The 13,130-nt window shown below is 47.3% G+C and overlaps 1 protein-coding gene across 1 annotated transcript in view; it reads left to right on the top strand.

Annotated features, from left to right (window-relative positions):
• The window catches only part of LOC138522055 (proteasome subunit beta type-9-like), a 126,153-nt gene extending 114,392 nt beyond the window's left edge, over positions 1-11,761 (top strand). Inside the window, exon 5 of the mRNA XM_069635285.1 lies at positions 11,569-11,761. Coding sequence (XP_069491386.1) covers positions 11,569-11,613 — 45 coding nt within the window. The 3' untranslated portion in view covers positions 11,614-11,761. The remainder of the gene's footprint in view (positions 1-11,568) is intronic.
• The last annotated feature ends 1,369 nt before the right edge of the window (positions 11,762-13,130 follow it).

Here is a 13,130-nt window from a genome sequence, read left to right as displayed (position 1 = left end):
AAGTGTCCAATTAAATAAAACCTGATATAAATCCAGGAAGTTATAATCAGGATAAGATTGAGTTGTTGGGTTACAATTGGAGTAAATTTGAGATCAAGGGACGCAAATGTGATGGTAAAATGTACATTACTAAGAAAGGGCAATCCTTACTGGGATGGAGGGAGCAAAAGAATTTAGGAATTAGACTAGATCCCAACCAGGTAGAACAGGTATTACAAGTAACTTCACCTTGCATCACTCCAAGTACTTATTTAGCAGAGCATGGTAAAGTGTTCAACAAAACCTTGGGGAGAGTGAAGGGGTTTCAGCACCAAATCATCATAAAAAGGGGCAGTACACCTGTTGTTGCAAAACTTTGACCTGTACCTTTCTCCTTATGAGAAGGTGTCAAAAAAGAGATGGATAAATTGTTAAAGATGGGCGTTATTGAGAAAGCAGGAGGTGTGGAGTGGGTTTCGCCTGTTGTAGTTGTTAAAAAGAGTTCGGGTGACTTGAGATTGTGTATAGACATGCGCGAACTCAACAAATGTGTGATGGTTGACAGGCACCCTTTGCCGAACATGGGTGAGATGTTAACAATGTTTGGGCGAGGCAAAATGTTCTCGAAACTCGATATGGCATCAGAATATCACCAGGTCGAACTGGAAGAAGAGTGTCAGAAACTCATTGCATTTATTACACATGAAGGCGTGTATCAATTTAGGAGGATGCCTTTTGGGCTGGTATCAGCCTCGTCAGTGTTTCAAAAGATCATGGATCGTTTGCTCAGGTGTGTGAAGAGAGTTTTCTGCTTCCAAGACGATGTGTTAATATGCGGAGAAACCTTAGAAGAACACGATAAAACCCTTGATAGAGTATTGAAGATTTTTGAAGAAAGGGGCATTACTTTAAGGGAAGAAAAGTGCATGTTTGCTGTGTCCAAGGTGGATTATTTAGGTCATGAGGTGTCGAGTGAGGGTGTGAAGCCCAAGGAGAGCATTGTGAATTCCATAAAAGAAGTTGAGAGGCCAGCCACTAAAGGTGAACTATGTTCATTTTCGACCAAATTTTACCAAAATTTCATAGAAAATTATGCCACAAAAGTTCTGGAAATGAGGAAAATCTTAAGGAAAGGTGCTGATTTCATATGGAGCCGAGCTTGTGAGTTGGAGTTCCTAAGAATTAAGGAGGAGATAGATCTAGCTCGGCCTTTAGGATGTTTTGACACAAAGAGATTGTCGATCATTACCGTAGATGCCAGTGAGGGTGGTCTAGGTGCCGTTCTTTCCCAGAAACAAGAGGATGGATAAGAAGTAGTGATAGCACATGCATCACATGGTCTGAAAGGTGCAGAGTTACGATATTCTGTTTTTGAAAAAGAAGCCCTGGCATGCTATTGGGCAGTTGAGCGTTTCAGAAACTTTGTATGGGGAGTGGACTTTGTGATTCGGACGGACCACAAACCCCTGAAGGTTATTTTTGAGAGCAGAGGTTTGGATAGAGTCTCACGCAGAGTAGCTGGATGGGTTACCAGGATGCAAGCTCATAGTTTTAGAATGGAAGTAATTCCTGGGAAAGAGACCGTTCTGGCTGATCATTTGTCGAGAATAAGAGTTGTGACACGGGACGTGCAGGAGGATGTTGACATGGAGATGGTGTTTGTGAACACTGAAGGGATTGTGTCTAAGGAGGAGTGGCTAACAGAAATAAGAAAGGATGAAGCAATTAAAAAGGTGATGACGTATGTGTTAACATCAGTTTGGCCCAACAAGTCGGAATTGACGGTAGGAGAAAGACCTTATTGGGAGGTGAAAGATGAACTGTGAGTTGCTGATGACATTTTGCTCAGATGGGAGAGAGCGGTGGTCCCAGCGGGTATTCGTGCCAAAGTTATTGACTTAGCACATAGTGGTCATATTGGCATCTCTAAAACTAAGGGTGTATTGAGATCAGACTATTGATGGCCGGGATTTGACAAAGATGTCGAGAGATGTTTAAGCGAGTGTCACATGTCTCCATTAAGAGTGGAAAGGGGATTGAAGTTAGGAAGCAGCCTCTGGTGGATGTTGGTGTTCCGTCTAACGTCTGGAGTGGCATAGCCATGGACATTCTGGGACCTGTTGACTTGCGCTATGTTAGGGGGAGATTTGTGGTGCTGGTGGTTGATCTATTCTCCAGGTGGTCTGATTTTAGAATTGTGAGGGAATTCTCGGGGGAAAGCATGGTGAATGTGTTGCAAGGGATTTTTGCGAGTGAGGGTCTTCCAGAGAGTGTTCTTACAGACAATGGTACCCAGTTTACGGGTGGATGCTTTCCGAGTTATCTGAAGAAGTGAGGGATAAGACACAAAAGAGCTGCTCTTTATCATCCTGAAACCAATGGGGTAGTCGAAAGGTTGAACAGATGCGTGATGGAAAGCATCCGCATGGGGAAAGAGTGCGGTTTCGATAAAATGGTGACCATCCACAACAGGATGTGGGTGTTGCGTATGGCGCCCCATGCCACTACTGGTTTAGGTCCATTCGAACTCATGAGGGGTCGAAAACCTTTCTCTATGACATGTCCTCCATGGTTAGGGAGGAGTAGAGAGTCGGATGTAGTGATTGATGAGGTGAGGAAAATGTGTTGAAAAAGAAAAAGTGATTGGGTAATGCGTGAAAATAAGTGAAGAGGAAGAAAGGAATTGCAAGTAGAGTGTGGTGATTGGGTAAGAATAAAGAAAGGTGTTGTAAAAAAAGGGTGATTCGGTATATTCAGATCCTGTCAGGGTGGTTGCTGTGCTAAAAGGTGCGGTGCATGTAGCGGGTGGACAGGTCTGGAATAAGGATAGAATTGCTACGGTGAAAAGAGGTCACATTTGAAGGTGTTAATGTTTTGTGAGTGAGTTTTGTGAAAAAGAGGAAGATGTGTTATAATGTGCTCTCATGGAGAAAGAGCTATGTACAGAGAGGGTTAATAACACATAGAATGGTTCACTGTTCCAAGTTCTAGTGTGGTCACAAAACCAGTGTTTACTTATGTTATTCCTAACGTTCTATGTTTTGTCAGTTGAAGTTATATGCGATTGCTGGTGGCTCCCTGCTGCTGTTGGGGGTCTTTTATATCATTTAACTTAAATAAACACTTAATGAAGAGTTGCCTCCTGTGTTGTGCCATCTTCATAACAGGAACCAAGTGCCAATAACCCCACACCCACTCAAACAATACTGTGAGGTTTCCGGATGCAGTCTTTTAAGTTTGGGGCAATTCCACCATATATGGAACCAAGTGCCAATACCCCCACACCCACAATCCTGTGAGGCTTCCGGTGTTAGGCAGAATCCTGTGCAGTTCCCTTAGGGAGCACTACAGAAGATTAAGACTCCAGGTATATGCAATAAATACCATTTGTTATCAGTCTGTACCACAAAGATTTAGTTGGTAGCTGTGGCTGAGCAGTCAGACTTATCTCAAGAGGGAGATGAGCAGTATTCAGGATTTACACAATAGGTCTACAGTACTATGGAACAAGGAAACACTGACATAAGCTTTGTATCAAAAGAATATATATTTATTTTACACACTTTTAAGTGTACACCCAAATCACTATCCTTAAAGCAAGTTAAAACAGTCAAGAAAAGTATACACAACTCCCTATTTAAATTGTAGACAAGTTTGAGCAAGAGTGAAAACTGAGCAAAACGGCACAGTGTAAACCAAGCAGAAATGGCACTCTCACAATTTCTTCAGAGGGAGGGAAAGGACAAGTTATACAGGTTTAGACTCCTAAACACACCAGCAACACGTCCCAATTGGATTGTGAACAAGTTAGGCAAGGCAGTACTTTAGCATCAGCAATACTTAGGTGAAAACTGAGCAAAATGGCACTTCACAATATATAAAGGGGAAGGAAAAGGTGGTTATAAGAAGTTAGGTGCACCAACACATTTTTTAGTGAAAAGTAATCCAGAGAAGGCAGTAGTAACAGATTTAGCCAGAGTCAATAGGGATGTGCCAGAGTCAGTGGTACGAGGCAAAGTGCCTAGGTTCAAAAAAATGTTCTAGTAGCTGCAGTGAAGTCTTTGTTTAACACATTGAAAAGGCGGTTGCAGATGTAAAATGATAATGTTAGACGAAAGGGGTGGCCAACCCTGGAGGTAAGTAAAGGATTTAAAACACCTTTAGCAGTACCTCTCGAAACGGGAGGCCTGGCGGAACAATGTACCTTGAAAGTGGAAGAGGCTCATGTGGTGGCGGTAGTTCCTGGCAGTTCCTGCATTTCGGGAGATCCAGCAGAGGAAGAGAGGCTCTCATCATGGAGGAAGGTTCGAGTTACTGCTCTGCCCAGGGATGAAACCAGCCGCGGTGCTGCCAAAATGGAATAAAAGGTACGCTCCTTTAAATGGCGGTCGTGGTGGACGGGTGCCTGGCTATCCGGTCTCCTAGTGCTTGGCACTGGCAATTCGACCAAGGCAGGTCCTGGAAGGCGATTGGCGAACTGTTTGCCTCCACCAGCTCAAGGGAAGAAGACTCTTGCAGGTGAAGATCTTCTCGAGTCGTTGGAGAAAAGTGGTGAGGATCTGCAGCAGGGCTTCACCGGTGGTTAAGTCGTTGCAGATGTCTTCAGCTTCTCTCCTCTTCCGTTTCTTAGTTCCAGTGGCAACGTCTTGTCCTCCAGTCCTCAGGACCCTGCTTTTATGCAGAAAGACCCCCATTCATACTGCCTAGCTGTCACTCACATAGTGGGGTGGCTATCCTGATGGGATAACCCCCCAGCCTATCAGGGCAGAGTGTGACTTGGGTTGCCTAGGTTACCCTGTCCAGGGTGCCTATTCCCCCTCCCACACATCCTGTCTACCCCAGACTCAGTGGTGCCGAAAGGAGGGCTTCTGTGCAGAAGCCTGCCAAAAGGACGAACAAAGGATCCCCGACCTAGGTTAGGATTACAAAGAAAGACACAAGAAAGAATTAATATCAAAGATCTGGCAATAAAAACCTACCAGAGTCAAATTAATATTAAAATAATCCGGCGGTATGTTAGAGGCTGTCAGTAAAAGTGGTAGCCTCGAACAATGGGTAAATCCCATAGGAAAATATTTGCGGTCGAATATTTACGGTAGTAACCACTGCCACCAGCCAGACATTTTGGAGAGAGGGACTGTACGGTACCCTCTCGAAAATGAACACCAGGGAAAAACTATTAACCCTTCCCAGTACTTCCATAGTAAGATGGGTTATACTGGTTTTGTTCATAACTATTGACTAGTGAAGTCAATGGGGACTTTACATGCCCTGGGAGACAGTAGTCGGTCCCAGGGTATGGAGTCTATATTTGGGGGTCGAGATGACGCCCCTGCGTTACTGCACTGAGGGTGCTGTGTAACACACATGCATAAAGATGATACCTATGAGAGTAAGAAGAACCCCATAGCCCAGAAGCACAAAAAATAGCCTAAGGCGCACATCAGCAACAGGTCTAAGAGTGGGAAAAAAGAGTCTCATTCTTAGCAAGAGAAAAAAAGAAACCCTTCAAATCCAGCAAAGCTGCTGGGGGACCCTATAGGTAAGGGAAATTAGCCTTAGAAGAGAATTCTCCCTAACATCCGTATACAGGGCCTCATTACCGCTTTGGCGGTAGCCATGCCGCTATTGGCGGCATGGCTGCCACCAAAACCGGGTCCGGGTTCCCTGAATGGGGAATTACCGGGCCATTTCAAGTTTGGAGGGCCCGGTAATTTCTCCTTTTAAGAACCCGGCCTCAGACCTTCCCCATTCCCATTTGAGCCCCCTTAGGGCTCAATGGGAATGGGGGAGGGAGCTAACAACAGGCCGATTACGGCCGGCCCGTTGTTAGCTCCCTGGTCCCCTCGCGGGACCCTGTAAGGACATCTGGTAAAACCAGACGTCCACATCGGGTCCCGCGAGCGAACCTCGTAATCGTGCAGAATGGTGTTAACGAGACCACAACCATTAGCGGCACCCATTAACCCATTCCGCACGGGTCGTAATGAGGCCCAAAGTCTTTTAAGGTTGGGGCAATTCCACCTTCTATGGAACCAGTGCCAAAACCCCCACACCCACTCAAACAAAGCTTCAGGCAATTCCACCATATATGGAACCAAGTGCCAATACCCCCACACCCACTCATACAATCCTGTGAGACTTCCGGATACAGGGCCCCATTACAACCCAGGCGTTAAGGGGTTAACAGCGCCGTAAAAGCTGTCGGCGTCATTAAACCCTTAACGCCTGATTACGAGGTCCCTTTGCGGGTTGCACTTTAACGCCTGCTTTTAGCAGGCGTTAAAAAACCAACCCGCAAAGGGACCTAGGAGCTAATTACGTCACCGTAATTTACGGTGCCGTAATTAGCGCCTTCCCCATTATGGGGGCAAAAATGGGAATGGGGAAGGGCCCATGGTGAATGGGGAATTACCGCCCCGCCAACCTTGAAATGGGGCGGTAATTCCGCCATTTACCATGGCGGAGTTGGTAATTTACCGGTGTCAACCATGGCGCTAATAGCGCCATGGTTAACGCCAGGGTCGTAATGAGGCCCACAGTCTTTTAAGCAATTCCAATATGTATGGAACCAAGCGCCAATAACCCCACACTCGCTCAAACAATCCTGTGAGGCTTCCGGAGACAGTCTTTTAAGCTTGGGGCAATTCCACCATATATGGAACCCAGTGCCAATACCCCCATACCCACTCAAATAATCCTGTGAGGCTTCCGGATACAGTCTTTTAAGCTTGGGGAAATTCCACCATATATGCAACCCAGTGCCAATACCCCCATACCCACTCAAATAATCCTGTGAGGCTTCCGGATACAGTCTTTTAAGCTTGGGGCAATTCCACCATATATGCAACCCAGTGCCAATACCCCCATACCCACTCACATAATCCTGCGAGGCTTCCGGAGACAGTCTTTTAAGCTTGGGGCAATTCCACCATATATGCAACCCAGTGCCAATACCCCCATACCCACTCAAATAATCCTGTGAGGCTTCCGGATACAGTCTTTTAAGCTTGGGGCAACTCCACCATATATGCAACCAAGTGCCAATACCCCCATACCCACTCAAATAATCCTGTGAGGCTTCCGGAGACAGTCTTTTAAGCTTGGGGCAATTCCACCATATATGCAACCCAGTGCCAATACCCCCATACCCACTCACACAATCCTGTGAGGCTTCCGGATACAGTCTTTTAAGCTTGGGGCAATTCCACCATATATGGAACCAAGCCCCAATACCCCCACAACCACTCAAACAATCCTGTGAGGCCTCCGGATACAGTCTTTTAAGCTTGGAGCAATTCCAACATGTATGGAACCAAGTGCCAATACCCCCACACCCACTCAACCAATCCTGCGAGGCTTCTGAATACAGTCTTGTAAGCCTGGCAGCTGTGTAGAGCCATCTGTATGAAATCGTATACCACATTTCTTGTCATTGGGTTGATTTTGCCATTTTGGGGATGTCCCTCCAGAGGATGTCCCATTGTTCCCAGGGTATTTCCTTCCCTAAGGTTTTCCCCCATGTAATCATTATATACGGCCAGGTCTTCTGGGGTCCCACAACCACCAGCGTTCTGTATAGACCCAAAATCAATCCCTTAAAGCTGTCATGAGTCATAATATATTTTTCTAAAGAGATGAGCGGCCGAGTGGCTGCAGCCTCAACCTCTGAGTTCGAGATCCAGTGCCTTCATTGGAAGTAATGCAATCCTTCCCTCTCATCGACTCTAAACCCCTGTTTGCACTCTATAAATGATTTGACGGGTTGCCCTGCAACCATGTCCCTCAGTCTCTGGCAACCCCCCACCTAGCGCTTACGCAAAGCTCCCCGCTGCATTCACAGAGAGAACCTTGGGTAAAGAAATATTGGTGTCAAAGGGTATGGAAACGAAGTAATACCGTATTTCATCACCAATTTGTCCCATGTATTCGCAACCAGTTTAGTAATTGAGCTTATGTACATTTGCGGGGTGTAACAAATCAGGGTGTTTTTCCCTTCCTGATCTCGGGGACCAACCAAACAGGTGGCCAGGGCTGGGCCATCGCTTTTGGATCCCGCCCCTGTGAGCGGGCTAGCGAGGGAGGATCACCTGGGTGGAGGGTCCCTTGCGATTGGGGAGGGTTTACCCAAGCGTGAGACATAGCATGCCCCCTTTCCAAACAACCCCTTACCTGACATCCCCTTAGCCTACTGTCAACCAGACCCCTGGTTTCCCCAGACCTCTCAATGCTTTTCCCATCATAAACCATACCGACGAAACAACTACATTCAAAGGAACTTTACTCTTTCTATGAATGTCCCAGTAACAAGGTCAGGCGAAGTCAGGCACTGAATGCTTGAATCAAACACTCTGCTGACTTCTGCCTCCCCCTTGAATGGACCTCCACATCCTTAATCTCACGAGACATGGTTCAAGGCCAGCTCAGTCACTGCTTTTGACTCCCTTCTCCCTGACGGCTACAAGATCATCTCTAAGCCATGCCCCAACCGAGATGGCAGTGGGGTTGCCTGATCTTCCCTGAGTGGGTCCCTTCTTTCCTCATACCCACCCAGCCATACTCTTTTCAGAGCCCGGTCTGCAAGCTGGTCATCTCTCCTACCTCATCCTTGCCCATTTCCACTATCTGTCGACCACCTGTCTCCATCTCACTGTTCCTCTCAGAATGGGTGGATTTCTCCTCCTCGCTCCTGTCATCTACCGCTAAACTCCTCCTACTTGGTGATTTCAACATCCACCTTGACTCCTCAATCACAGCTACCACTCTCCTCTGTGACCTTTGTACCTCGCTCTCCCTCTGTATTCTCCCCACTGGTCCCATCCACTCAGCTGGACACACTCTCGAGGCCTTCATCCACACTGATCTTCTGCTCTCCCCTCCTCTCGCCACCCCTCTCTCCTGGACAGACCACTCCCTTCTATCCTCCCACTTGGGCCCTCTCGACCCCCTAGCCTCACCTCCCCCAGCTCTGCCAACCTCATTCTCTGACATTCGCCCGATGCAGCTGCTGCCTTCACATCTACCTTGGCCCCCCTCCCCTCCCACCGCAGACTCTACCTCCGATGCTGCCCTTAGCAACCTCCACCTCGCCATCACCAACACTCTCAATATCCTTGCCCCAGTCATGAGGATTCGCCTGAAACATGCTACCAAGCGCAACAACCAGTACGAGTCTGATCTTGAAGCCCTTAAGTGCAAGTGCAGAGCTGCGGAACGGAAGTGGCAGACCTCAAGCTCATCCTCTGACAAACTGGCCTGTCGCCTTCTCCAAAGGCAATATCGTCTCTACATTCGCTCCAAGAAGAGAGCCCACATCCAGGCTCGCATCTCTGGAGCATCCAACAACACGGCTGAACTCTTTAAAATCTGCAAGGAACTAGCTCATCCTTCTGCAGTCTCCACCACGCCTCTCCCCTCTCAGGCCCCCTGCACTGCACTGGCCACCCACTTCACTGCTAAAACCCGGACATCCTGAGCACTCTCTACTCCACTTTCCCCCTCCCCCCTTCCATCCTCCTACCACCCCTGGCCACCCATCCTCAATCTGCCTTCCTCTCCTCATCTCTCCTATCACATCGGACAAGCTGACATGCCCCTGAATTGCAGAAGGTTTGCATGTACCCAGATTTGCAGTAACACGTGTGTGTGTGTGCGTGTGCCCCTCCTATCTCACATTAAAACTCAGGTACTCCTCTGATTTACAGTATTGGCTTGGATGCCCCATGACCTGCAATATCTCCCCCATGCTGACATGCCCATGACCTGCAATATCTCCCCCATGCTGACATGCCCATGACCTGTAATATCTCCCCCATACTGACATGCCCATGATCTGCAATATCTCCCCCATGCTGACATGCCCATGACCTGCAATATCTCCCCCATGCTGACATGCCCATGACCTGTAATATCTCCCCCATACTGACATGCCCATGAGCTGCAATATCTCCAACATGCTGACATGCCCATGACCTGCAATATCTCCCCCATGCTGAAATGCCCATGTCCTGCAATATCTCCCCCATGCTGACAAGCCCATGACCTGCAATATCTCCCCCATGCTGACATACCCATAACCTGCAATATCTCCCCCATGCTGACATGCCCATGTCCTGCAATATCTCCCCCATGCTGACATGCCCATGACCTGTAATATCTCCCCCATACTGACATGCCCATGATCTGCAATATCTCCCCCATGCTGACATGCCCATGACCTGCAATATCTCCCCCATACTGACATGCCCATGAGCTGCAATATCTCCAACATGCTGACATGCCCATGACCTGCAATATCTCCCCCATGCTGAAATGCCCATGTCCTGCAATATCTCCCCCATGCTGACAAGCCCATGACCTGCAATATCTCCCCCATGCTGACATACCCATAACCTGCAATATCTCCCCCATGCTGACATGCCCATGACCTGCAATATCTCCCCCATGACCTGCAATATCTCCCCCATACTGACATGCCCATGACCTGCAATATCTCCCCCATGCTGACATGCCCATGACCTGCAATATCTCCCCCATGCTGAAATGCCCATGTCCTGCAATATCTCCCCCATGCTGACAAGCCCATGACCTGCAATATCTCCCCCATGCTGACATACCCATAACCTGCAATATCTCCCCCATGCTGACAAGCCCATGACCTGCAATATCTCCCCCATGCTGACATACCCATAACCTGCAATATCTCCCCCATGCTGACATGCCCATGATCTGCAATATCTCCCCCATGCTGACATGCCCCCTGGATTGCAGAAGGCTTGCATGTTCCCAGATTTGCAGTAACACGTGTGTGTGTGTGTGTGTGCCCTTCCTATCTCACATTAATGCTCAGGTACTCCTCTGATTTACAGTATTGGCTTGAATGCCCCATGGCCTGCAATATCTCCCACATGGTGACATGCCCATGACCTGCAATATCTCCCCCATGCTGACATGTTCATGACCTGCAATATCTCCCACATGCTGACATGCCCCCTGAATTGCAGAAGGTGTGCATGTTCCCAGATTTGCAGTAACACGTGTGTGTGTGTGCGTGCCCTTCCTATCTCACATTAATGCTCAGGTACTCCTCTGATTTACAGTATTGGCTTGAATGCCCCATGGCCTCAGTATCTCCCACATGCTGACATGCCATTGATCTGCAATACCTCCCACATGTTGACATGCCCCCTGGATTGCAGAAGGCTTGTATGTCCCGAGATTTGCAGTAACACATGTGTGCGCCCCTCCTATCTGACATTAATGCTCAGGTACCCCTCTGATTTACAGTATTGGACTGGATGCCCCATACCCTGCAATATCTCCCATATGTTGACGTGCCCATGACCTGCACGCTAACATGTTCCCTTGATTGCGGAAGGCTTGCATGTTCTCAGATTTGCAGTAACTCTTCTGTGTGCTTCCTGACTTACATTAATGATCTGTTATCTATCTTATTCACTGGCACGTGCCTCCTATAACTCGAGTAATGCTCACATGTCAAGTTACATGGGATGTATAAAGCACACTTCAGCCATGGTCATGCCTCCCATTCTTGCAGTAACATGTACATGTTTTCTGATTCCTCCCCAGCGCTGGCTCTGGCAATGTCACGTGATGGATCCAGTGGGGGTGTGATATACATGGTGACCATCACCAAAACAGGAAGTGAACACACAATCATTGCAGGTGCTGACCTACCACAATTCTATGATGAATGACACTTGACCCGGAACTGGATGACTTTACCTGGAAGCGTTTCAATAAAACATTCCATTGTATAGAACTCTCAGCGGACTCTTCCTTTACTGATCGTATACAGGTGTGATAAGGAGTGATGCAGTGGCAGATGGAGTGATTGATATGGAGTCAATGAAGACATAGGGTGATAGATGTGGGGTAATGTAGAATACAGTCTGATAACGGGCTGATTTAGAATGACACGACATAATAGTGTGTGATTTAAAATGGTATGATATGGTATTTTATTGCTGACAACTAAAGGTCTTTTGACCAAACACACTGCACATGGGCAAAGCATGACAGCAGTCATACAATAGCTGGGTGTTGCCATGGACGGCCGAGTGGATTGCACAAACAAATGGACTCAGTATGTTCTAAAGATGTTTATTCTTACATACACAACAGAAGAAAAGGCCACGCAAGGAGATCCCCAGGAGAGTTCAAACAAACCAACCAGCGCACCCAAAGGTCTCACTAGTCTAGAGGAGAAGCCAAGTACCCCTACCAAAAGCTCTGCCCCCGTGTTGCCTATATGCTGGGATCCGGAAGTGGCGTTACGTGCAGTTCCAGTGAGGATGCCCATACTGCAAAGAATCCTTGAGACAAGGTACCCATTGAGAAAACCATATATGCACTCACGAAGAAATAATGGTCTTCTGGAAGACGCCCTGGAAGAAGTGTGAAAACAAACAAGAAAGAAGACTGGTGACGTCATGCGAAGTAGAACTGACGCGCCCAGAAGAAGTGTCAATGGAGACGGAATGCAGACACTCTATGGAATATGAGGATGAAGTATCAAAGTAAAGCAACATTTCAGAATCGAAATGAAGAGGCTCGTGTGAAGAAACAGTGAAGAAAATGCAAAATAATTTTACACCTGTACAGATGCTGAAACGCAAGTAGACAGAGTAATCGTGAGGCTGGCTATGTAGTGAATTAGATTGTGGCGATGCACCAGTGTATATACGTAGGAATATATAGAATCTGGATGTTCCACAATGCACCTTAGCAAGTTCAAACCCTGTGAATGGAGAGGGCTTGAGTTTAGCGCAGTTGGAAAATAGCTGATGGGGAACGAGAAATTCGAGAAAGGCTGGCTGGCCCAGCACCAAGAGCCGAGGCCACCATGAGCCTAACTGTCTGTTCAAGAAGCTACATTAACGTGAGAAAGAAACACACTTCTGTTTGGTGAAATGAAAAAACATTCAAGGCATCAAGAGTTCATCATATAATAGTGTTTTATGCAACAGAAGAGCTCGAAAACGTGGTCTCTAGTCACATGATCAGATGAAAATAGACTTCAGGTCAGGCTACACCGAAACCAGAAGACAGACCATGCTCATTCTCCCTCTTATTCTCAGGCTCGAGGAGCGCTACCAGGCCAAGTTCAAAGCCTTAATTGAATGGCAGAC

The sequence above is a fragment of the Ambystoma mexicanum genome, chromosome 13 (genome assembly GCF_040938575.1).
Source record: "Ambystoma mexicanum isolate Mex_15411 chromosome 13, UKY_AmexF1_1, whole genome shotgun sequence".
In the NCBI taxonomy this organism is placed as follows: domain Eukaryota; kingdom Metazoa; phylum Chordata; class Amphibia; order Caudata; family Ambystomatidae; genus Ambystoma; species Ambystoma mexicanum.
This window is presented reverse-complemented; position numbering and strand designations above follow the sequence as displayed.